We start from the raw sequence: 26239 nt of genomic DNA on the forward strand, positions 1-26239 counted from the left end.
TTCAGTTCTTTCAGCTTGAGAAACAACCACCTTGTTCGTCCCTTTTGGTTTTCCATATCCAGCTCTTAGCACGTGTCATTATAATACTTTGTCTTCTCAAGAGGCCCTTTGAAATCTGTTCAGTTCTTTTACTTCATCAATTCTTCCTTTTGCTTTAGCTGCTCGACGTTCGAGAGCAAGTTTCAGAGTCTCCTCTGACAACCATCTTGGTCTTTTCTTTCTTTCCTGTCTTTTCAATGACCTCTTGCTGTCTTCATGTATGATGTCCTTGATGTCATTCCACAACTCGTCTGGTCTTCGGTCACTAGTATTCAGTGTGTCAAATCTACTCTTCAGAGGGTCTCTAAATTCAGGTGGGATATACTTAAGGTCATATTTTGGCTCTCGTGGACATTCTCTGATTTTCTTCAGTTTCAGTTTGAACTTGCATATGAGCAACTGATGGTCTGTTCCACGGTTGGCCCCTGGCCTTGTTCTGACTAATGATATTGAGCTTTTCCATTGTCTCTTTCCACAGATGTAGTCAATTTGATTTCTGTGTGTTCCATCTGGTGAGGTCCATGTGTATCATCGCCATTTATGCTGGTGAAAGAAGTCGTTGGTCTTGCAAAATTCTATCATTAGATTTCCGGCATTGTTTCTATCACCAAGGCCGTATTTTCGAATTACTGATCCTTCTTCTTTGTTTCCAACTTTCACATTCCAATCGCCAGTAATTACCAATGCATCTTGACTGCACGTTTGATCAATTTCAGGCTGCGGCAGCTGATAAAAATCTATTTCTTCATCTTTGGCCCTAGTGGTTGGTGCGTAAATCTGAATAATAGTTGTATTAACTGGTCTTCCTTCTACGCATATGGATATTATCCTATCACTGACAGCGTTGTACTTCAGGATAGATCTTGAAACATTCTTTTTTTTTTTTTTTTAGTATTTTTTTTTTTAACTTTTATTAAGCTTCAAGTGAACGTTTACAAATCCAATCAGTCTGTCACATATAATTTTACGTACATCTCACTCCCTACTCCCACTTGCTCTCCCCCTCTTGAGTCAGCCCTTTCAGTCTTTCTTTTCGTGACAATTTTGCCGGCTTCTCGCTCTCTCTATTCTCCCATCCCCCCTCCAGACAAGAGTTGCCAACACAATCTCAAGTGACCACCTGATATAATTAGCTCACTCTTCATCAGCGTCTCTCTCCCACCCGCTGACCAGTCCCTTTCATGTCTGATGAGTTGTCTTCGGGGATGGTTCCTGTCCTGTGCCAACAGAAGGTCTGGGGACCATGGCTGCCGGGATTCCTCTAGTCTCAGTCAGACCATTAAGTTTGGTCTTTTTCTGAGAATTTGGGGTCTGTATCCCACTGATCTCCTGCTCCCTAAGGGGTCCTCTGCTGTGCTCCCTGTCAGGGCAGTCATCGATTGTGGCCAGGCACCAACTAGTTCTTCTGGTCTCAGGATGATGTAGGTCTCTGGTTCATGTGGCCCTTTCTGTCTCTTGGGCTCTTAGTTGTCGTGTGACCTTGGTGTTCTTCATTTTCCTTTGCTCCAGATGGGTTGAGACCAATTGATGCATCTTAGATGGCCGCTTGTTAGCATTTAAGACCCCAGACGCCACATTTCAAAGTGGGATGCAGAATGATTTCATAATAGAATTATTTTGCCAATTGACTTAGAAGTCCCCGCAAACTATGTTCCCCAGACCCCCGCCCTTGCTCCGCTGACCTTTGAAGCATTCATTTTATCCCGGAAACTTCTTTGCTTTTGGTCCAGTCCAACTGAGCTGACCTTCCATGTATTGAGTGTTGTCTTTCCCTTCACCTAAAGCATTTCTTATCTACTGATTAATCAATAAAAAACCCTCTCCCACCCTCCCTCCCTCCCCCCCTCTTAACCACAAAAGTATGTGTTCTTCTCAGGTTTACTATTACTCAAGATCTTATAATAGTGGTCTTATACAATATTTGTCCTTTTGCCTCTGACTCATTTCGCTCAGCATAATGCCTTCCAAGTTCCTCCATGTTATGAAATGTTTCACAGATTCGTCACTGTTCTTTATCGATGCGTAGTATTCCATTGTGTGAATATACCACAATTTATTTACCCATTCATCCATTGATGGACACCTTGGTTGCTTCCAACTTTTTGCTACTGTAAACAGAGCTGCAATAAACATGGGTGTGCATATATCTGTTTGTATGAAGGCTCTTGTATCTCTAGGGTATATTTCCAGGAATGGGATTTCTGGGTTGTATGGTAGTTCTATTTCTAACTGTTTAAGATATCGCCAGATAGATTTCCAAAGTGGTTGTACCATTTTACATTCCCACCAGCAGTGTATGAGAGTTCCAATCTCTCCGCAGCCTCTCCAACATTTATTATTTTGTGTTTTTTGGATTAATGCCAGCCTTGCTGGTGTGAGATGGAATCTCATCGTAGTTTTAATTTGCATTTCTCTAATGGCTAATGATCGGGAGCATTTTCTCATGTATCTGTTGGCTGCCTGAATATCTTCTTTAGTGAAATGTGTGTTCATATCCTTTGCCCACTTTTTGATTGGGTTGTTTGTCTTTTTGTGGTTGAGTTTTGACAGAATCATGTAGATTTTAGAGATCAGGTGCTGGTCGGAGATGTCATAGCTGAAAATTCTTTCCCAGTCTGTAGGTGGTCTTTTTACTCTTTTGGTGAAGTCTTTAGATGAGCATAGGTGTTTGATTTTTAGGAGCTCCCAGTTATCGGGTTTCTCTTCATCATTTTTGGTAATGTTTTGTATTCTGTTTATGCCTTGTATTAGGGCTCCTAGGGTTGTCCCAATTTTTTCTTCCATGATCTTTATCATTTTAGTCTTTATGTTTAGGTCTTTGATCCACTTGGAGTTAGTTTTTGTGCATGGTGTAAGGTATGGGTCCTGTTTCATTTTTTTGCAAATGAATATCCAGTTATGCCAGCACCATTTGTTAAAAAGGCTTTCTTTTCCCCAATTAATTGACACTGGTCCTTTGTCAAATATCAGCTGCTCATACATGGATGGTTCTATGTCTGGGTTCTCAATTCTGTTCCATTGGTCTATGTGCCTGTTGTTGTACCAGTACCAGGCTGTTCTGACTACTGTGGCTGTATAATAGGTTCTGAAATCAGGTAAAGTGAGGCCTCCCACTTTCTTCTTCTTTTTCAGTAGTGCTTTGCTTATCCGGGGCTTCTTTCCCTTCCATATGAAATTGGTGATTTGTTTCTCTATCCCCTTAAAATATGACATTGGAATTTGGATTGGAAGTGCGTTAAATGTATAGATGGCTTTTGGTAGAATATACATTTTTACTATGTTAAGTCTTCCTATCCATGAGCAAGGTATGTTTTTCCACTTAAGTATGTCCTTTTGAATTTCTTGTAGTAGAGCTTTGTAGTTTTCTTTGTATAGGTCTTTTACATCCTTGGTAAGATTTATTCCTAAGTATCTTATCTTCTTGGGGGCTACTGTGAATGGTATTGATTTGGTTATTTCCTCTTCGGTGTTCTTTTTGTTGATGTAGAGGAATCCAAGTGATTTTTGTATGTTTATTTTATAACCTGAGACTCTGCCAAACTCTTCTATTAGTTTCAGTAGTTTTCTGGAGGATTCCTTAGGGTTTTCTGTGTATATAATCATGTCATCTGCAAATAGTGATAACTTTACTTCTTCCTTGCCAATCCGGATACCTTTTATTTCTTTGTCTAGCCTAATTGCCCTGGCTAGGACTTCCAGCACAATGTTGAATAAGAGCAGTGATAAAGGGCATCCTTGTCTGGTTCCCGTTCTCAAGGGAAATGCTTTCAGGTTCTCTCCATTTAGAGTGATATTGGCTATTGGCTTTGCATAGATGCCCTTTGTTATGTTGAGGAATTTTCCTTCAATTCCTATTTTGGTAAGAGTTTTTATCATAAATGGGTGTTGGACTTTGTCAAATGCCTTTTCTGCATCAATTGATAAGATCATGTGGTTTTTGTCTTTTGTTTTATTTATGTGATGGATTACATTAATGGTTTTTCTGATATTAAACCAGCCTTGCATAAAAAAAAAAATTTTTTTTTGCATACCTGGTATAAATCCCACTTGATCAGGGTGAATTATTTTTTTGATGTGTTGTTGGATTCTATTGGCTAGAATTTTGTTGAGGATTTTTGCATCTATGTTCATGAGGGATATAGGTCTATAATTTTCTTTTTTTGTAATGTCTTTACCTGGTTTTGGTATCAGGGAGATGGTGGCTTCATAGAATGAGTTGGGTAGTATTCCGTCATTTTCTATGCTTTGGAATACCTTCGGAAGTAGTGGTGTTAACTCTTCTCTGAAAGTTTGGTAGAACTCTGCAGTGAAGCCGTCCGGGCCAGGGCTTTTTTTTGTTGGGAGTTTTTTGATTACCGTTTCAATCTCTTTTTTTGTTATGGGTCTATTTAGTTGTTCTACTTCTGAATGTGTTAGTTTAGGTAGGTAGTGTTTTTCCAGGAATTCATCCATTTCTTCTAGGTTTTCAAATTTGTTAGAGTACAATTTTTCATAATAATCTGAAATGATTCTTTTAATTTCATTTGGTTCTGTTGTGATGTGGTCCTTCTCGTTTCTTATTCGGGTTATTTGTTTCCTTTCCTGTATTTCTTTAGTCAGTCTAGCCAATGGTTTGTCAATTTTGTTAATTTTTTCAAAGAACCAGCTTTTGGCTTTGTTAATTCTTTCAATTGTTTTTCTGTTCTCTAATTCATTTAGTTCAGCTCTAATTTTTATTATTTGTTTTCTTCTGGTGCCTGATGGTTTCTTTTGTTGCTCACTTTCTATTTGTTCAAGTTGTAGGGACAGTTCTCTGATTTTGGCTCTTTCTTCTTTTTGTATGTGTGCATTTATCGATATAAATTGGCCTCTGAGCACTGCTTTTGCTGTGTCCCAGAGGTTTTGATAGGAAGTATTTTCATTCTCGTTGCTTTCTAAGAATTTCCTTATTCCCTCCTTGATGTCTTCTATAACCCAGTCTTTTTTCAGGAGGGTATCGTTCATTCTCCAAGTATTTGATTTCTTTTCCCTAATTTTTCTGTTATTGATCTCTAGTTTTATTGCATTGTGGTCTGAGAAGATGCTTTGTAATATTTCGATGTTTTGGACTCTGCAAAGGTTTGTTTTATGACCTAATATGTGGTCTATTCTAGAGAATGTTCCATGTGCGCTAGAAAAAAAAATATATTTTGCAGCAGTTGGGTGGAGAGTTCTGTATAAGTCAATGAGGTCAAGTTGGTTGATTGCTGTAATTAGATCTTCCGTGTCTCTATTGAGCTTCTTACTGGATGTCCTGTCCTTCTCCGAAAGTGGTGTGTTGAAGTCTCCTACTATAATTGTGGAGGTTTCTATCTCACTTTTGAATTCTGTTAAAATTTGATTTATGTATCTTGTGGCCCTGTCATTGGGTGCATAAATATTTAATATGGTTAAGTCTTCCTGATCAATTGTCCCTTTTATCATTATATAGTGTCCTTCTTTATCCTTTGTGGTGGATTTAAGTTTAAAGTCTATTTTGTCAGAAATTAATATTGCTACTCCTCTTCTTTTTTGCTTATTGTTTGCTTGATATATTTTTTTCCATCCTTTGAGTTTTAGTTTGTTTGTGTCACTAAGTCTAAGGTGTGTCTCTTGTAGGCAGCATATAGATGGATCGTGTTTCTTTATCCAGTCTGTGACTCTCTGTCTCTTTATTGGTGCATTTAGTCCATTTACATTCAGCGTAATTATAGATAAATAAGTTTTTAGTGCTGTCATTTTGATGCCTTTTTATGTGTGTCGTTGACAATTTCATTTTTCCACATACTTTTTTGTGCTGAGGCGTTTTTCTTAGTAAATTGTGAGATCCTCATTTTCATAGTGTTTGACTTTATGTTAGTTGAGTCGTTACGTTTTTCTTGGCTTTTGTCTTGAGTTATAGAGTTGTTATACCTTTTTGTGGTTACCTTAATATTTACCCCTATTTTTCTAAGTAAAAACCTAACTTGTATTGTTCTATATCGCCTTGTATCACTCTCCATATGGCAGTTCAATGCCTCCTGTATTTAGTCCCTCTTTTTGATTATTGTGATCTTTTACATATTGACTTCAATGATTTCCTGTTATGAGCATTTTTTTTAATTAATCTTAATTTGTTTTTGTGATTTCCCTATTTGAGTTGATATCAGGATGTTCTGTTTTGTGACCTTGTGTTGTGCTGGTATCTGATATTATTGGTTTTCTGACCAAACAATATCCTTTAGTATTTCTTGTAGCTTTGGTTTGGTTTTTGCAAATTCTCTAAGCTTGTGTTTATCTGTAAATATCTTAATTTCACCTTCATATTTCAGAGAGAGTTTTGCTGGATATATGATCCTTGGCTGGCAGTTTTTCTCCTTCAGTGCTCTGTATATGTCGTCCCATTCCCTTCTTGCCTGCATGGTTTCTGCTGAGTAGTCTGAACTTATTCTTATTGATTCTCCCTTGAAGGAAACCTTTCTTTTCTCCCTGACTGCTTTTAAAATTTTCTGTTTACCTTTGGTTTTGGCGAGTTTGATGATAATATGTCTTGGTGTTTTTCTTTTTGGATCAATCTTAAATGGGGTTCGATGAGCATCTTGGATAGATATCCTTTCGTCTTTCATGATGTCAGGGAAGTTTTCTGTCAGGAGTTCTTCAACTATTTTCTCTGTGTTTTCTGTCCCCCCTCCCTGTTCTAGGACTCCAATCACCCGCAGGTTATCCTTCTTGATAGAGTCCCACGTGATTCTTAGGGTTTCTTCATTTTTTTAAATTCTTTTATCTGATGTTTTTTCAGCTATGTTGGTGTTGATTCCCTGGTCCTCCAGGTGTCCCAGTCTGCATTCTAATTGCTCGAGTCTGCTCCTCTGACTTCCTATTGCGTTGTCTAATTCTGTAATTTTATTGTTCATCTTTTGGATTTCTACATGCTGTCTCTCTATGGATTCTTGCAACTTATTAATTTTTCCACTATGTTCTTGAATAATCTTTTTGAGTTCTTCAACAGTTTTATCAGTGTGTTCCTTGGCTTTTTCTGCAGTTTGCCTTATTTCATTTGTGATGTCTTTAAGCATTCTGTAAATTAGTTTTTTATATTCTGTATCTGATAATTCCAGGATTGTATCTTCATTTGGGAAAGATTTTGATTCTTTTGTTTGGGGGGTTGGAGAAGCTGTCATGGTCTGCTTCTTTAAGTGGTTTGATATGGATTGTTGTCTCCGAGCCATCACTGGGAAACTAGTTTTTCCAGAAAATCCGCTAAAAAAAAAAATGCAGTCAGATCCCTATCAGAGTTCTCCCTCTGGCTCAGGCTATTCGGATGTTAATGAAGCCGCCTGGGGAGGGTGGGGGAGGGAACAGAGAGATAGGAGAGTAGCACCTCAGAATATAGCCAGAGTTGCTTGTCTTGCTTGGAATGACTATTATATCTGAGATTCCCGCGGGGCGCGTCGCCTATGTGTGCTGGCTGTGTGGAGATTGCCCCCGGGGGGTCTGGCCTGCTGGAGTAAAGGTCAGATCCTCCGCTTCCAGCCCCAAGCCCAGCGTCAAGGCTCCCCTACTGGGACGGTGCACTCCCGACTCCAAAATCAGTTGCTGCCTCCCGGGGACTTCTCGTCCCTCCAGCCGCGTGGCCGTGCCGCCTCCGCAAACCAGCTGGGTCGCCTCCCGGGGTTAGTTCAGGTGGGTGGAGCAGCTCCCCGTGCTTGTGCCGTGACCGAGTGTCCCGGCTGGGACGCTGTTCTCCCCGCTCCAATACCAGTCGCTGCCTCCCGGGGACTTCTCCTACCGGCTGCGTCCCACGCCGCCCGCGCGACCCAACTGGGCCCCCTCCCGGGGTTAGTTCGGGGGGTGGAGCAGCTCTCCGTGTTTATGCCGTACCTGTGTCCAGTCCAAATCCCGGCGGGATGGTTCCCTGGCTGGGACGCTGCTCTCCCCGTTCCAAGACCAGTCACTGCCTCCCAGGGACTTCTCCTACCGGCTGCGTCCCACGCCGCCGTGGAACCGGCTGGTCCCCCTCCTGGGGTTAGTTCAGGGGGGTGGAGCAGCTCTCTGTGCTTGTGCCGTACCTGACTGGTACGCTGGCTCCAGGCTCTGAAAACAATCGCTGCTTCCCCGTATTAGTTCGTTCTCCGTCTCTAAATCTGTGTTTGTTGTTCAGGGTTCGTAGATTGTTACGTATGTGATCAATTCACTTGTTTTTCCGTGTCTTTGTTGTAAGAGGGATCCGAGGTAGCGTCTGCCTAGTCCGCCATCTTGGTTCCACCCCCTGAAACATTCTTTTTGATGATGAATGCAACACCATTCCTCTTCAAGTTGTCATTCCCAGCATAGTACGCTATATGATTGTCCGATTCAAAATGGCCAATACCAGTCCATTTCAGCTCACTAATGCCTAGGATGGAACCTAAGGCTTAAAAAAAAAGGCTTAGGGACGTTAAATGACTTACACAGAGTCAGTCAGTTAGTAGTGGATTCATTCACTAATGCAAGAAGTATTTACAGAATACCTACAATGGGCTGAGCATTGTTCGAGGCCCTGGGTTGAAAGCAGCAAACATGTAAAACTCCCTGCCCTCTCGGAGATGACATTCCTGTGGATGGAGGAAGACAGTTAAAAAAAAAAAAAAAAAAGTAAAATAATAGGCTGTCAGGTGTTGGTAAATGCTATGGGGAAACATAAGGGGGAGAGGATGTATTGTGTGTGTGAGTATGTGTGTTTGTGTGCACATGTGTGGTGTGACTGTATTTTTAACAGGTTGCTCAACGAAGTCCTAGAGAAGGCAGCATGTGAACAGAAATGGAGAGGAGTTAACAGCAGGATAAGGCAACACCAAGGGCACGGTCTGGAGCACAGACTTACCTGGGGTATTCCAGAGAAAAAGGGAGCCAGTGTAGCTGGAGGAAGATGAGGCCAGAAATGCAAAGGGTGCCACCCTCACCTCTTCTTCCCCCACCGGATGACAGCAGGCTTTGCAGGCCATCCTGGGATTCTCCCTTCTCCTGGGTGTGATGGGAATCCATTATAGAGGTTTGAACAGAGGAGTGACATGGTCCAACACGTTTTCAGAGAGTCAGTCTGTTGAGAGGAGGTGGTGGACAGGCAAGGGTAGAAGTCGGGAGGAAGCAGAGAGACCAGTTAAGGACTGTTGCAATACTCAGGTAAAAGGTGTTAGTGGCTTGGACTTTACAAAGATGTAAAGGGAGTTCATCAGGTTTAAAGAACTATGCTAAACAACAACCTAAAGACAGATGAAGAAAAAAAAGATCTCTGGTTGTCTTAGTCTGGGTTCTCTAGAGAAGCAAAACCAGTGAAATGTATGTAAAAATACAGAGACATTTACTTCAAGGAAGTGGCTCACGCAATTGTCAGAGCTGGCAACTCCCAAATTGTGGGTCCTGCAGCAGGCTGGAGACCGCTTCTGGTTCACAGGGTCGCGAGGGCTGGCGAATCCAAGATCTGCAGGTCAGGCAGCAGGCTATCCAAATTTCATGTTGCTCATTTCCTTAGCTTTCACTTAAGCTTCACCAGCTATTGATGTATGTTTAATTTGGCCTCGTGAGCTGTATACATCCTTCCGTGACCTCTTACCACAACTGTTTTTTGGATACATTTATGTCACTGCAGGTAACTGCACCCGACTCATTTCCACGGGTTGACTAGTATTCCATGGCGTGAATGTACCATAATTCACACGTTCTACTGTAAATGATTATTTGGGCCAGTTCAATTTTTTTGCTCTAACAAATAAGCCTTCTCTGAACATTTTCCAGTTTTCTGCTATTACCCAGAATATTTTGTAAATGCGTCTTCATTCATTCCTTTGGTTTCTGACATAAAGAATATACCACCTGCAAATAGTGAGTTCCGTTTCTTCCTTTACAATCCTAATACTTTTTATTTCCTTCCTATTACAATAGCAAGGCTCTCCGGCTCAATGTTGGAAAATGGTGACGACCATCATCCTTACCCCGTTCCTTACATTAAAAGGAATTGTTAGTATTTCACCATTATGTATGGTGTTTTTTAAACACTGTTGTAGATCCTACTTCCTAATGTTTTGTTTAAAAATTCTGCATTTACGTTTATGAGCAAGACTAGCTATAATTTTTCTTTGTCCTTCACCATGCATTGGCCACTCACCCTCCTTTCTTGTACTGCACTTGTCTGATTTTGCTCTTGTCTCTACCATGCTAGCCTCCTAACATGAGTTAAGGAGTGTTCTCTGCTTTCTGTTCCCAGGAAGTGTGATTCAGTTGGGATTTACCCAGTCCTTCAATGTTTGGTAGAACTGGTTTGTAAAGGCAATTGTGTCTGCTATGTTATTGGTGAGAGGATTTAAAACTACTGGTTCCATTTTTTTTTTTTTAAACCGGGTTTCTTTGTTTTTTTTCATTCATTTTAAGAAAATTTTCTAGGAATTTATTCTTTCCATTTAAGTTTTCAAATTTACTGGCATGAAGTCTTTTACGCTGCTGTTGTTAGCAACCATCAAGACAGCCCCCGACTCATGGTGACCCAGGTGTTACAGAGTAGAACTGCTCCATAGGGTTTTCATGGTTGTAATCCTTATGGAAGCAGATCATCGGGCCTTTGTTCCGTGGAGCCACTGGATGGCTTAGAACCACCAACCTTCTGGTTAGTTCATGAGGAAAAGCTGCTTGTGCCACCAAGGCTCCTGGTGTCTTTCATACAGGTCCACAATTCTTTAAAGTGCAATTCCAAAATCCAAAGTCATGAGAACAGAAAGTTAATCTTGTAACTCAGTCGGCAGCAAAATATGACCTCAAGTGCCTTGAGATTATTTTCCAGTCTTTATTTCCCTCACTTCTGCAGAGTCCCACATTTTTCCCACAGGAATATCAATGTGCGTGATTATGGGGAGCCACCGCAGCCATTGTTCGTGGGGTTCAATAGTACTTGATAAACACACGGAACGAAGTTTGTAAACTCTGCATTCGGAAACACAGCTATCCCCAAAGGACTGTGTGTCATGCCCATGCTCTGCGATATCTGTAGTGTATCTAGAAATAGACATACCAAATGTTTTTTTGAGTCTTTTTTTCCTTAATCTTGTCAAAAGTTTGTTTTTCTATGTGTGTGTCTTTTTTTTAATTTTTAATTTTTAATGTGCTTTAAGTGAAAGTTTACAAATCAAGTCGGTCTCTCACACAAAAACTGATATACACCTTGCTACATACTCCCAATTGCTCTCCCCCAATGAGACAGCCCGCTCTCTCCCTCCACTCTCTCTTTTCATGTCCATTTCACCAGCTTCTGATCCCCTCTACCCTCTCATCTCGCCTCCAAGCAGGAGATGCCAACATAGTCTCAAGTGTCCACCTGATCCAAGAAGCTCACTCCTCACCAGCATCGCTCTCCAACCCATTGTCCAGTTCAATCCCTGTCTGAAGAGTTGGCTTTGGGAATGGTTCCCGTCCTGGGCCAATAGAAGGTCTGGGGGCCATGACTACCGGGGTCCTTCTAGTCTCAATCAGACCATTAAGTCTGGTCTTTTCACGAGAATTTGGGGTCTACATCCCACTACTCTTCTGCTACCTCAGGGGTTCTCTGTTGTGTTCACTATCAGGGTAGTCATTGGTTATAGCCGGGCACCATCCAGTTCTTCTGGTCTCAGGCTGATGTAGTCTCTGGTTTATGTGGCCCTTTCTGTCTCTTGGGCTCATAATTACCTTGTGTCCTTGGTGTTCTTCATTCTCCTTTGATACAGGTGGGTTGAGACCAATTGATGCATCTTAGATGGCCACTTGCTAGCGTTTAAGGGTGTGTGTCTTTTTTAACTCGTTTATTTTTTATTCTTTTTGAAGAACTAACATTTGGCTTTGTTAATCCTCTACTGGATGTCCGTTTTCTATTTCATTCATTTCTGCTCTCATCCTTTATTGGCTCCATCCCGTTTTCTTTGATCTGGTTGCACTGTTCCTTTTCTAACTTAGAGGTCACCTCAGAATGTTAAGTTCTGGCCTTTCTTCTTTTCTGCTGTGAGCATTTATGGTTACAGGTTTCCTCTAAGACCTGCTGTTTTGGTCATCTGTCTCTACATAACAAACCGCTCCAAATTTAACGACTAAATTCCACCACTGTTATACTTGCTCACCTCTCTATTGGTTAGAAACTCAGACAGGGTACGGGGGAATATCTGCTGGGGTTAGAATCTTCAAGATGGCTTATTCACTCACCTTTTGTGCCTCAATTAAAACAAACAAACAAAAAAGATACCAGTTGCCATCAAGCTGATTTCAACTTCTGTCAACCCTATGTAACCCCGTGGGTGTCAGAGAACAGCTGTCCATACGGTTTTCCAGGCTGTAATCTTTTGGAAGCAGATTGCCCGGCCTTTCTTCTGAGGTGCTTCTGGGTGGGTTCAAACAATGCAGGGATTCCCTGTGCATCAAGTAGGGTGGCTCAAGTGGCTGGAACTGCTGACACAATGTCCCTGGGGCCTTGGTTCCTCCTGTGCTAGGTTACTCAATTCTCTGTGGAGTCACACTATTACTCCTTTGTGATACGCCCTCTACACGTGGTTTCTCCACATAGTCTCTCCAGCAGAGTAGCCAGGCTTTCTACACAGTAGCTCACACCTCCCAAAAGCCCAAAATCAAAAGCTGCCAGGTAGGACTAGGATGAGAGGCACCAGGTTTCAAAATTTAAGAAGCGGCTCACTCTCAGGTTCACATAGGGTTGGCACCTGAATGCGAATACCCTGGATGTCTTGCATGCCTCACCCTAGTACCAGCCCTGCTGCCGGGCCACCTTAAGGCTTGGGCTTGGACAAGCACAGCACCACTTCCATCATATTCCACTGGTTAAGTCACAGGCCCAGCCCAGAACTAAAAAGTGAGGGCTACATCAGGGGGAAGACAACAAAGATACATGGTGAACACAGGGAAGTATGGAAGCCTCCACTGTGATAAACTTCCACACTTGCTTTAGCAGTATTACACAAATTTAAATCTGTGATATTTTTATATTCATTCAGCTCTTAATGCATTCCAACTTCCATTTTATATCATTTTTGACCCATGATTATTTATAATTGCATATTAAAATTTCCAGACATATGGAGGTTTCCTGATTATCTTCTGGTATTGATTTCTAACTCCATTGCATTGTGGTCACATAATGCATTCTGTATGATACTAACCACAAAATTTTTTAGTCTATTTTATGGCCCTAGAGGCAGACACTCTTTAAATATATTTCCACGTCTTTTTGATAAGATTATGTATTCCCTAATATTGGATACAATATTCTGCATATGTCCATTAGATCAAATTCTTTGTGTTGTTGTTCAAGTCTTTTATATCTTTACTGATTTTTAGTTTGCTTGATCTCCCATTTACTAAAAGGGGTATGTTAAAAGCTCCCACTATAATGCTGAATATGTTATTTCATCTTTTGGTTCTACCAGTTTTTGCTTTATGTATTTTAGGACTTGTTATTATGAGCATACAAGTATAAAGCTATCATATAGCCCTCAACAACCTTGTATTATTATATAGTTGTCCTCTTTATTGCTAGTAATGCTTTTTGCCCTAAGGTATATTTTGTCTGATATTATAGCACCATTAGCTTTTTTTGAGGGTATGAGGTTTTGGCTGGCATATCTTTTTTTCCCAAAACACAGGCTTTAAAGCTTTCTAGATCTTGATGTCTTAGGTATCTTTTATAAATAAAATACGATTCCTTTTTGTTTTGTTTTTTTCATCCAATAGGCCTAAATTTATCTTTAACTGGAAAATTTTGTCCAAATACATTTACTGTGATTACTGATACAGTTCAATTTCTTCTAGCTTATTATTATGTGATTTTAACATGTCTTATTTCTTCTTCTTTTTTTTCCTTGCCTTGTTTTAGTTGAAGGTTTTTTTTTTTTAATTTCTCATTCCATTTCTCCCTTTATAGATCAGAAGTTAAATTTCTACACCTATTCTTTTAATGATTATCCTAACCATGTTAACACACATTCCTAACAAAGTCTTTACTCTCTGTTCCAGTTATCAATTCATATGTAACAAACCACCCCAAAGCTTAGTGGCTTAAAAAACAATGTATTAGTATCTCTCATGGTTCTGTGGGTCGACTGGGTTCAACTGAGTAGCCTCTGCTTGGGGCCTCTCATGTGATGGCGGTCAATATCGCTGGGGCTGGAGTCACCAGAAGACTCAGTGTCTAAAAGGGTCCACTCACATGGCTGGTAGTTGATACTGGCTGCCAGCTGGGAGCTTGATGAGGCTGTAAAGTGAAGTACCTGCGTGTGGCCATGTGACTTGACCTTTTAACAGCAGAACATCTGGCTTCTGAGAAGAAGCACTCTAAGAGACTTAGTAGAAGTTGCAGGACTTCCTATGAAAGGCAGGGCCATGATGGTGAAATAGTCAGACGCTTCGTATCATCCCTTTCACAACAAAAACCCGAAAAAACAAGTGAACCAGATATGTATGACAAACTAGGAACCCTAAGCATCAAAGACAAAGCTGAAGAATCAGACTCAGTGACAGGTAGAAGAAGAGACAATTCAAATACAGAGGAAATGGGGAATTACAGATCCCAGCACCCAGCTAGCTGAATCTGCACAGCATGGACATATTCAGGCAAGCAACGGCATCCCAAGCTGAAACCCACCCCATCTGAGCAGGAACGACTCTGCACGCACCTCCAGAACCAAACAGGAGTGATAGCAGACCTGCAAAAGTCAGGTGCATGCTCGCAACCCACCTCACGTGCTACAGCCCTACCTCCACCAGAGCTCCACAGACCGAGGAGCAGTCCCTTCCCCTCACCCATCCTCCTCCCTATTCTGACACCATTCGGCATCAACAAGTCCCCTAAGAGGGGAACTCATGGCCCCAGTCCGGAGGCACCCGCCGCTTCACCCAGCCACAGGCACAGGGGGTCCACAGGCCTGCAGCAACCTCCACCCCCTCCAGCCACCCACGCCAGTGCCTTGCTGGCCGACGCAGCACGGCAGGCCCTCATTAGGACACAGCGGGCAGGGTTCCCAGCTGAAGCCTATTTTCACCTGCAGCACCCAAGTGGGAGCAGCAGGTCTGTGACATCTGACACCACCCTGCCCCCTACAAGGGGCCTCAACCACCCACACCGGGGGCCTGAACGTCCGTGATACCACCCACCCCATCTAGCCACCCACGACAGGGACCTGAGACCAGTGGCACCCCCCAATCCCTCCAGCCACCTGTACCAGGCACCCAAGCACTGACTGCACTACCCCCCGCAACGACGCAATTGTCGAAATGGTGTGGGGGTGGCGTCTGACCTGCTATAGCTTCACGGTGGGGTCGGGGAAGGGGAAGGAGAATCAATACCAACAGCCCCAGGCTGATTCCTATGAGGAGGAGGTCCAACATGCCTCCTCTCTTCACCATCTTTACCAATCCTAACACCAGCCCTCCTTCCCACCATACCCTCTACTTCTCTGCTGGGTTTGATGATTCGTTGTGATGGCCACACAGAACGCACAGACAATACTGATGATTATGGCGTTTGTTAGGGAAGTAACAGGTTACAATTCAGGTTCAGGAACGTTCAGGATACAGTTCGTCCATCAGGACTGCCTCTTTTCAGCTGTGCTCACAGGCACACCCCCCCCCCGCCACCCCCGCCCCACCACCCCCCAGCCCTAGGCCTCTGTTCTGCTTAGGCAAGTGTTACAAAGCTCTTTTAGCCCCTGACCAATAAGTCCTCAGAGGCACCCTAGGCACTCAGCTTTCCCGCTTAGTGGGCTGGGAAGCCCACCATGCCATCGTTTCTCTGCTGCCGCTTCTCAAGAGCTCTCTCTCTCTCTCTCTTTCAGTCTCCTGGTTCCAGGAGCTTCTCATCGCTCTCCATTCCTGGCTGTTCTTCCTTGGTAGTGGTGGGGATCTTCTCCTTCCTGCCTCTGGGGTGGCTCATTTCAAGCCCAGCAGGATGGCAAAACTGACCAATCCCCTTGGTTGGCCACAATTACCCTGTTCACACAGTCCCACCCAATCACTTGGGTGGGATTATAACACCATGGTGAGAAAGTGCTCTAGAGGACAAGGGCATACCCTCCATTGGGGCAGCGGGTAGCCCCCTGCCTTGACCCCCACTACAGCCAGATACATGTTCCTGCTCCAAAAACCCCCATGCCGCCCTACCCACCCACGACCGTAGGTAGGAGTCTCTGCACCACACACTCAGTGACTAAGGACCCAGGCCCCTGCACCCCGACCAACCAGCAAGCAGCAAGCAGCAGAGCACACATAAAACACCAAACCCAACGACCAGGGAGAATACCCCCCACACCCACGCCCAGGTGACCAGCTGGACAGATTCATCACCTCACCAAAAACTGCCTACATCCCCATCAGCCCCGCAAGAAGAGTGAACAGACTCCCCAGCTCACACGCCAGTAGCTGCTGCGCCCGCTCACATTTATTGCAAAGCTGTCAAAACAGAAGCAAGAGGTTTCTAGAACATGGCAAAAATCCTCAAAGAGAAAGTTGACGTTGGTTTCTGCTTACCCCCTGGATTTCCTGATTTCATTTTATAATGTTCTCTGCACAGTCCTTAAGTTGTGTGCGTGTGTGTGTGGTGCATGTGTGTGTGTGTCACCATTTCAGTTGTTTCCATCCAGAGGGAGTGATTAAGGTGTGTAATCTACCACAACGCCAATACTGAAATAATTTCATTGGTATAAATATTTTAAAAGCATTTTATACACATTGCTCTACTGCCCTCCAGTAAAATTATGCTAATTCATGACACACTCATCACTGTGGCAAACAGAAACTGCACACTTATAATGTCTTAGGCTGGTTTCAGTTTAAACATTACAATTGTATTCAACATAAAACTTTACGAAATCCAAAATGAGGGGCTTTTAATTTTTTAATAAAAATAATAAGGAACATATTACAAAATATTTATATTCTGGTGTTCAGAGAAGGTATAGGAGAACAAAGTTTAAAAAAAAAAAACAAAAATCCTAGCCTATTTTAAGTTTAGAAGCACACCATGCAGTGGTTAAGTGCAAAGCCAGGCTCTGCCGCTTGCCAGCTGTTTAACCTTGGGAAGGCCTCGGTTTTCACATCTATAAAATTGACATGACAGTGGCTAGCTCTGAAAGGAATCAGAAGGATTAAATGAGATGGTGTCTACAGAGCACAGAGGCAAACAAAATAAATCCTCAAATCTGGTAGCTAGAATCACTAGCTTGCCCCAAGGGACTCCACTAGTTAGCAATGCAATTGAGATTTGACAAAGCTTGCCTGAATCCTAACCCATGGGAAACCCTTTTGATTTGCCCGTTGTCACAGAATTTAGAGATCTGGCTGTCCCGAGAGCTCATCAGGACAGATTTTCTCGCTACCTGTGTTTTCACTGTGCATGAGCGCCCCGTGTCCTGGCTGGAAGCCCCACAAGGATGCAGGAGTCGGAGCTCTCCCGTGGGGGAGAAGCCTGACAAATATTCTGGAGCTTACTTAGCTGTGTACTTACAGAAGATAGATGATGTTAAGCCTCCCAAATAGCTTCTGGGTGAATTTTCTTGTGAGGTTCTTAATACAATAAACATCCTGCAATTCTGTTCTTCGGCAATGAACCACTTCTGTCTTCCCTCTTGGAGAAGTGAGTACCGACATTTTTTATCCTGCCCCAGAAAGAGAGAAAAGAGTCCATTAATAATCTGACACGGCAAGCCAGCCAGGTTACAGCATTCACAAAATTGGACCTTAACTCTTCCTATATGGTCAGAGTGAAGATGGCATTTGGGGTGCAGGGGCAGCACATCTTCCCCTGGGGACAGGTTGTGACGATGGTCACTGCAAACCAGCTGACGTGCTTCTCTGCAGGAGAATAAAATTCTGAGACCTGGCCTGTTCAGGAAAATCAGCTAACCAAAAGGTCGGGAGCTGGAATCCACCAGGCACTCCTTGGAAACCCTATGGAGCAGTTAGTTCTACTCTGTCCCATAGAGTCACTGTGAGTCAGAATCCACTCGACGGCAACGGGTGTTTCTGGTTTTTGTATTTGTTTCCAGCAAAGCTGCTTTAAAATATTCTAACAAAAGGGCTGGAAAAAATGAAAGGAATTATTTATTGATTCAGTGTCCTCATATTTAACCAGCCACAACTGCATGTGATCAAGAGTTACATTTTACAGTTGTTGCCTGTATTTCAAACAGAGTTCCCTAAACCGGAGCCCTGAAGGACATCAGTCCTGAGAGACATTTTGTGACAAAAAAGTTCTGTAGCCACATAAGTGCAGGAAATGCTACACGCAAGGCCTTCCTGGGAAGTCACAATCCTACTGAAGTCTTGCAGAAGTTCCATAAAAAATAAACCTGCTTTCTTTGTATAACCCAGCCTTTCCCACACCCTTTCTAAGCAGAATCTGTATTGACAGAGACAATGGAGGGTCTAATGTTCCAAAAAGACACTTTGGGAAATGCTTCTGACAAGCCACAAAGCAACCGCAACCTCCCGCTGTCCTCCTCTCTCCTCTTTCTTCCTTCCTTTTTTTACTTCCTCCCTCTCTCCTTCCCTCCCTTCTGAGAAACATTTTGTTATATACTAACCTATGAGCTCAAAAACAGGAAACTTAATTTTTAACCATGGTATTGGCTTTAGGAACAATACAGGACATTTCCAGCACCCAGAAGGCTGCCTCATACCCCCTCCCAGTCAACCTCCCTCCAAAGATAACTAGCTTTCTGACCTCCGTCACACAGATGATTTCTGTCTAATTTTGAACTTCACATAAATGCAATTATGGATTATGCATGATTTCTCAAAACACAACATTATGTATTTCATTACTTATCGTTGCCGTCATTTAGAAATATATCTTTGCATAATTTTCATTTTGCCAAAGTATCACAGAACTTTACACTGCAAGGGCCCGGGAGAACACCAGACCAAGCTCCTTTTATGTCAGATGAGGAATCCTAGGCCCACGAGGTAAACCGACTTGCCTCAGGACACACACATTTGGTCAGAAATAGAACCTTGTGCATCTCTTTTCAGCCCAGCCCCCTGCCCGTCCGCTGTTTAAATGACCCACCAGCTGGCTCTATGGATAAATGGCCCCCTGTTCTCACTATCCACTGGTGTTCAGACTAGTTGTAGGCCAACCACTCCTAACCATAAACCTTCAGAAGCTAAGGGTTTGACCTTCGAGGTGATGCTGAGGGGGTTCTCTGAAAGACAACAGGTGGCCTTCACCTTGGCAAATTCCCACCTTCCTCACCTCCGCAGGCTTAGGAAGGGACTGCATCAGCACTAGCAAAGCAAACCCAGTTCTTGAAGTTGGGCCCAACTCTTCAGGCTCACAGACACTGAGAAAGGAGTCCAAAATGCCAATTAATTAATGTGCAGAGGAAAGTTAACAGCTGAGCAGTCCAGCTGTGTCTGTAGGCCAGGCAGTGAAAAAATGGTCAAGTGGGCTAGGCACAGTCCGATGTTCTCTCTTCTGATAGAGTCGTGGTGGGAGAGAACCACCCCCCACCAAGGCATCCCGTGCCACTGTTCTAAAGCGTTGGAGTCTAGAGGCGACTGTGGGGATCAGCCAGTTGTTGCCGTGTGGAAATGGGGGCTCAGAATGGTAGCTTTTCACATTACTCAAAGGAAGAAAATATTGGTATTTATGTAAAATCTCCAAAACTTGAAATAAAGCTCAAAATTTTTTAACATTCTGCAGACATAAATAAACATATCTTTAAGTGGAATGTAGCCTCCACACCCGCTGTGGTCAAGGCACCATCACGTTCTCTCTTTGTAGACAAGCGAGATTGAAAGCCCAGCTTTCAGAAGGTGGATTTGAGGGAAGTGGCACGAGGTTGAAGAATCAGAGGACCAGGGTGGGAAACCCAGCTTCCACTGCTTAGTAGCTGCATGACCTCAGGCAAGTTATCTAAACTACTCCATGCCTCAGTTTCCTCATCTGTAAATTAGGGATGAGGGATCGATGATTCAGTGGTAGAATTCTCGCCTTTCACGCAGGAGACCCCGGTTCCATTCCCAGCCCAGCACACCTCATGCATAGCCACAACCTGTCAGCAGAGGCTTGCACGTGGCTGTGATGTTCAAACAGCTGTCAGTGGAGCTTCCAGACTAACATGAACTAGGAAGAAAGGGCTGGCAATTTACTTCCAAAAATCAGCCAAAGCAAACCCTACAGACCACAACGTTCCAATCTGCAACCAATCATAGGGATGGCGCAGGACGGGGCAGCATTGTATGCCATTGTGCAGGAGGTCACCATGGGACGGCAACTCCACGGCAGCTAACAACAACAAATAATGGACATAACCCAATGAGTTGTTCTCAGTGAATTAGTATGTGCAAAACACTGGGGAGTATCTGACATACAGGTATGTGCTCAGTACAGATCAGCCATCTTTATTAAAATTACTATTGCTGAGCACGCTTGTTCAGGATTCAAAATACTGCATATCGAGAAGCCACGCAGCTTCTGGAGCCTGAGTGCCCTCACCCACTGTGGAGAAACCAAGGCAAAGAAACTGAAGATGGGCAATGCTTGGATGGCACCTCCGCACTTTGCCAGGTGTCTCTATTCTCTCTGACCATAGGGCTAGCTGATCCGCTTTGTGGTAAACACACTCTCACAAACACAATGTCGGTGAGTACACTTAAAGTTGGGCTGCAGTAAAGTTTTGATGGCCCAATACATTTCCTCTCTGAGGTGGCTTTCCATAACCCAGCTGCAATATGAGCTGATCTTACATTCTAATGCTAATATCAATCCTGTTTACATTTTTCCCTCATTTTCCATTGTCGTGAAAACCTACACACCAAAACATCCACCAACACAACTTCCACACTTACAACTCAATAACGTTGATTACGTTTCTCACGTTATGCCACCATTATCACTTCCATTATCCCTTTTTTTTTTGTTTTTAATTGTGCTTTAGGTGAAAGTTTACAGCTCAAGTTAATTTCTCATACAAAAATTTATACGCATATTGTTCCGTGACACTAGTTGCAATCCCTATACAGTGACAGCACACTCCCCCTTCCCACCCGGGTTTCCTGTGCCCATCCAACCAGCTCCTTATCTGGTTCCTATTCTCAAGAGGAATGATTTCAGACTCTCTCCATTTAGCATTATGTTGGTTGTTGGCATTGTATAAATTGCCCTTTACTATGTCGAGGAATTTCCCTCCTATTCCTGTCTTGCTGAGGTTTTTTATATTAATGGGTGCTGGACTTTGTCGAATGCCTTTTCTGCATGAATTGATAAGATCATGTGGTTCTCAGACAAGGATGCCCTTTATCACCACTCTTATTCAACACTGTGCTGGAGGTCCTAGCCAGAGCTATTAGGCTAGATAAAGAAATAAAGGCCTCCAAATTGTCAAAAAAGAAGTAAAAGTATCTCTGTTTGCAGATGACATGATCTTATACACAGAAAAACCTAAAGAATCTACACAAGAAAACTACTGAAACTAATAGAAGAGTTTGTCAGAGTATCAGGATACAAGATAAACATACATGAATCAGTTGGATTTCTCTATACCAAAAAAGAGAGCAACTAAGAGGAAATCACCAAATCAATACCATTAACAATGGCCCCTAAGAAGATAAAATACTTAGGAATAAATCTAACCAAGGATGTAAAAGACCTGTACAAAGAAAACTATAAGACACAACTGCAAGAAAGCAAAAGAGACGTAAATCTGTCCACATATGAGCAGCTGATATTTGACAAAGGCCCAAAGTCAGTTAAATGGGGAAAAGACAGTCTGTTTAATAAATGGTGCTGGCATAACTGGATATCCAGCTGAAAAAAAATTAAACAAGACCCATATATCACACCACGCACAAAAACCAACTCAAAATGGATCAAGGACCTAAATATGAAATCTAAAATGATAAAGATCATGGAAGAAAAAACAGAGACAATGTCAGGAGCCCTAACACATGGCACAAACAGTATACAAAACATTACCAGAACTGTATGAAAACTAGAAGAGAAATTAGATAACTGGAAGCTCCTAAAAGTCAAACATTTATGCTCATCCAAAGACTTTACCAAAAGAGTAAAAATATTACCCACAGATTGGGAAAAAGTTTTTAGCTATAACATTTCTGATCAGCAGCTGATCTCTAAAATCTACATGTTACTACAAAAACTCAACTGCAAAAAGACAAATAACTCAATGAAAAAATGTGCAAAGGATATGAACAGGCACTTCACTAAAGAAGACATTCAGGTAGCCATCACACAAACAAATAAATGCACACTCATGTTCACTGCTGCACTGTTTACAATAGCAAAAAGATGGATGCAGCCAAGGTGTCCATCGATGGATAGATAAATTATGGTATATTCACACAATGGAATACTAAGCATCGATAAAGAACAACAATGAATCTGTGAAACATTTCATAACATGGAGGAATTTGGAAGGCATTATGCTGAGGGATATTAGTCAATTCCAAAAGGACAAATATCGTATAAGACCACCATTACAAGAACTTAAAAAATAGTTTAAGCATAGATGAAAATATTGGTTGATGGTTACAAGAGGAGGGAGGGTAGGAGAGGGGTATTCATTAATTAGATAGTAGATAAGAACTACTTTAGGTGAAGGGAAAGACAACACACAATACAGGTTAGATCAGCACAACTGGACTAAACTAAAAGCAAAGAAATTTCCTGAATAAATTGAACGCTTCGAAGTCCAGCATAGGGTGGGGGTTTGGGGACCATGGCTCCAGGGGACATCTAAGTCAATTGGCATAACAAAATCTATTAAGAAAACATACTGCATTCCACTTTGGAGAGTGGCACCTGGGGTCTTAAATGCTAGCAACCAGCCATCTAAGATGCATCAATTGGTCTCAACCCACCTGGAGCAAAGGAGAATGAAGAACACCACGGACACAAGGTAATTACCAGCCCAAGAGACAGAAAAGGCCACATAAACCAGAGACTACATCAGCCTGAGACCAGAACTAGATGGTGCCTGCGTACAATCGATGACTGCCCTGGCAAGGAACACAACAGAAAACCCCTGAGGAAGCAGGAGAGCAGTGGGATGCAGACTTCAAATTCTCGTAAAAAGACCAGACTTAATGGTTTGACTGAGACTAGAAGGACTCCGGAGGTCACGGTCCCCAGGCTTTCTCTAGCCTAAGACAGGAACCATTGCCAAAGCCAACTCTTCAGACAGGGATTGGACTGGACTATGGGATAGAAAATGATACTGGTGAAGAGCGAGCTTCTTGGATCAAGTAGACACATGAGACTATGAGGGCAGCTCCCATCTGGAGGGGAGATGGGAGGACAGAGGGGGTCAGAAGCTGACCAAATGGACACAAAAATAGAGAGTGGAGGGAAGGAGTGTGCCGTCTCATTAGTGGGAGAGCAACTAGGAGTATATAGCAAGGTGTATATAAAATTTTGTATGAGAGGCTGACTTGACTTGTAAACTTTCACTTAAAGCAAAATAAAATTTAAAAAAAAAGCTTGTGAGTGGCCATGTAAGATACAACTATTGGTCTCTACTCATCCAGAGCAAAAGAGAAAGAAGGAAACCAAAGACTCAAAGAAGAAATTAATCTACAGGACTAACAATCTACATGAACCATGGTCTCATCTACCCTGAGACCAGAAGAATTACATGGTGCCCAGTTACCACTACCAATCATTCTTATCAGGGCCCAAATGGACGGATTCTTAGAGAACAGGAGAAAAATGTGGAACAGAGACCAAATTTTTAAAAAGTCCCAACTTACTGGACTGGTTGAGACTAGAGGATTCCCAAGACTGGCACCCTAAGAAACTCTTTAAGCCTTGAAATGAAACCATCCCCTGAGGGAAAACAGAGTGGCTCATAAAATAAAAGGAAACCCTGGTGGCATAGTGGTGCCTTTAAAAAGTCATCTATGAGACCAAATGGTCAACAATATCACTCTAAACAAAGATGAAGAGGTTAGGGGGCAGGGAAACCAGATTACTGGAAACGAAATTAATAAGAATGTTGACACATTGTGAAAAATATAACTAATGAACTAATGTAGCTAGTATAGAAACCGTTAAATGAGAACCTAATTTGCTATGTAAACTCCCACTGAAAACGCAATAAAATATTATTTAAAAAAAATGAGGAAGAAATAAGACACCTGTGAAAATATTGACGACCTACGAAAATGTTAGAAGTTAAACAGGCACCACAAGAGAAATAGTTTCATTATGTTTTGCCCAATTAATGATTAACTGCTTAAAAAAATACTCTTGTTTTAAAAAATGAAGGTGATATAAAGACACTTTCATACAAAAAAACCTTGAGAGAGGTTACCATTCAAAGAACCCAGTTAAGAGAACTAGTAAAAGATGTATTCCAGAAAGAATAAAATTAAAATCAGAAACGAGTGGAATACAAGATGCACTGCTGAGAGAAAAAAGATAACATGCAGGTATAGCTAAATAAGCACTGATGGCAAAAAGAAAAGTAATAATAATGATAATTTTGCTTAAAAACCAGGTTGTACTAAATAAGCAGACAATAAAAACATGTGAGAGGAAAGAATGGTGATTAGGAAGTAAAGCATTTTAAGGCGTTTGTATCTCTGAGAGGAGGCTAAAACCAAAAAAACAAACCCATTGCTATTGAGTAGATTCCAACTCATAGCCACCCTATAGGACATAGCAGAACTGCCCCATAGGGTTTCTAAGAAGGGGCTGGTGGATTCCAACTGCCAGCCTTTTGGTTAGCAGCTCAGCTCTAAACCACTGTGCCAGTGCCATTAGGGGTGATTAACTTTGTTAGATCAACTATGCATAGTTACAAATTGAAGGGAAGTCATTAAACATGTTTTTATTTTAATAGCTATTTCTTTATTTTGTTAGGTGACTTCTTTTATGATAAAAAAAATTATGATAGTGACATAAAATCTCTAACTTTTTAATGTGAGATAACTTAAAAATATTTAAGTAATATAAGTAAGTGGTACAAAGCTGTGGCAAATATTTTGATGTTTTTTAACTTAAAAATGTTTAAGTAATATAAGTAAGTGGTACAAAGCTGTGGCAAATATTTTGATGTTTTTTAACTTAAAAATGTTTAAGTAATATAAGTAAGTGGTACAAAGCTGTGGCAAATATTTTGATGTTAGTTAATAATAACTGTAATTTAAGAAATCTGCATAAAACATTTTTTTGAAAGCAGTATCTGCATAGGTAGGACATGCTTGAAATTACTACTTACATAAATATATAAATACATATTTTGGAAAACACCGAAAGAAACTTGCAACTGTCAAAATTTTCTTAACCGTTTGGCTTGCACAGAATTAATTTTTCTGTTGTTGAAGGCAGGTCAATAATAATACCAGATAGCATTATTAAGCACTTTACACAGGTTTTCTTTTTAATCCTGTGAAATAGGTATTGTTATACTTGTCTTACAGTCGAAGACCTTGAGGCTAAAATGATTTAAGAGGCACACTCGCAGAGAATTTAAACATTGGTTTATATGACCACGAGGCTGGATGGTTTGCTAGTCACTTTGCTAATTGGTTTTCATTCCTTTTTTTTTTTTTTTTTTTAATATCTGGCTTTAAAATGTCTTCCATTATTTTAACTTCTAAGCATTAGAGTTAATTATTTGGGTTCCAAATCAAAACCAAACAGTTGCCGTCGAGTCGATTCCAACGCACAGCGACCCTACAGGGCAGAGTAGAACTGCCCATAGGGTTTCCCAGGAGCGGCTGCTGGATTCAAACTGGTGACCGTTTGATCAGCTGCCAAGCTCCTAACCACTGTGCCACCAAGGCTCTCATCTTGGGCACAACTGTCCAGAAACGAACAGGGAATGAACCTCAGAGACTACAACACCCAGAATGTAAAGCGGCGCTGGGCCGCCCAGGAACACGGCACGTCGCCACTTGGCATGCTGGGAGTGGTAGTTTTCAGCCGGCCTCTCTTTCCCCGTCCTTGAGACCTTCCAAATCGGAGCTAGCCGATGGCGCCTGGCAAAATCCACCGGCGCTGCCACTGTCATCTCAGTTCCGAAGTCCGACATGGGGATGCGCCTCGGACGCCCTAGGCCCAGTCTCCGCGTCCCTTCCTGTCAGGACGGCGCTACCCACCTCATCAGCAGCCCCAGGGCGCGCGCTCCTCCGCCAGCTCCGGGACGGACGCGCATCCCGTTACCACGGAAACGGCGCTTCCTGCGTCACGGCGCGCGCG

At 42.3% G+C, this 26239-nt stretch overlaps 2 protein-coding genes across 2 annotated transcripts in view; one reads left to right on the forward strand and one right to left on the reverse strand.

Annotated features, from left to right (window-relative positions):
- Positions 1 to 19338, reverse strand: part of CFAP61 (cilia and flagella associated protein 61) — a 405193-nt gene extending 385855 nt beyond the window's left edge. Inside the window, exon 1 of the mRNA XM_064276462.1 lies at positions 17519 to 19338. Coding sequence (XP_064132532.1) covers positions 17519 to 17661 — 143 coding nt within the window. The 5' untranslated portion in view covers positions 17662 to 19338. The remainder of the gene's footprint in view (positions 1 to 17518) is intronic.
- On the forward strand, positions 18290 to 26227 carry LOC135228635 (uncharacterized; the record flags this gene model as incomplete). The annotated part of the gene is made up of 3 exons (XM_064276463.1): positions 18290 to 18344; positions 18410 to 18552; positions 25682 to 26227. Coding segments are annotated over exons 1-3 (744 nt in total), but the record flags the coding sequence as incomplete, so codon positions are not given.
- Positions 26228 to 26239: the final 12 nt, after the last annotated feature.

The sequence above is a fragment of the Loxodonta africana genome, chromosome 24 (genome assembly GCF_030014295.1).
Source record: "Loxodonta africana isolate mLoxAfr1 chromosome 24, mLoxAfr1.hap2, whole genome shotgun sequence".
NCBI classification, from domain to species: Eukaryota; Metazoa; Chordata; class Mammalia; order Proboscidea; family Elephantidae; genus Loxodonta; species Loxodonta africana.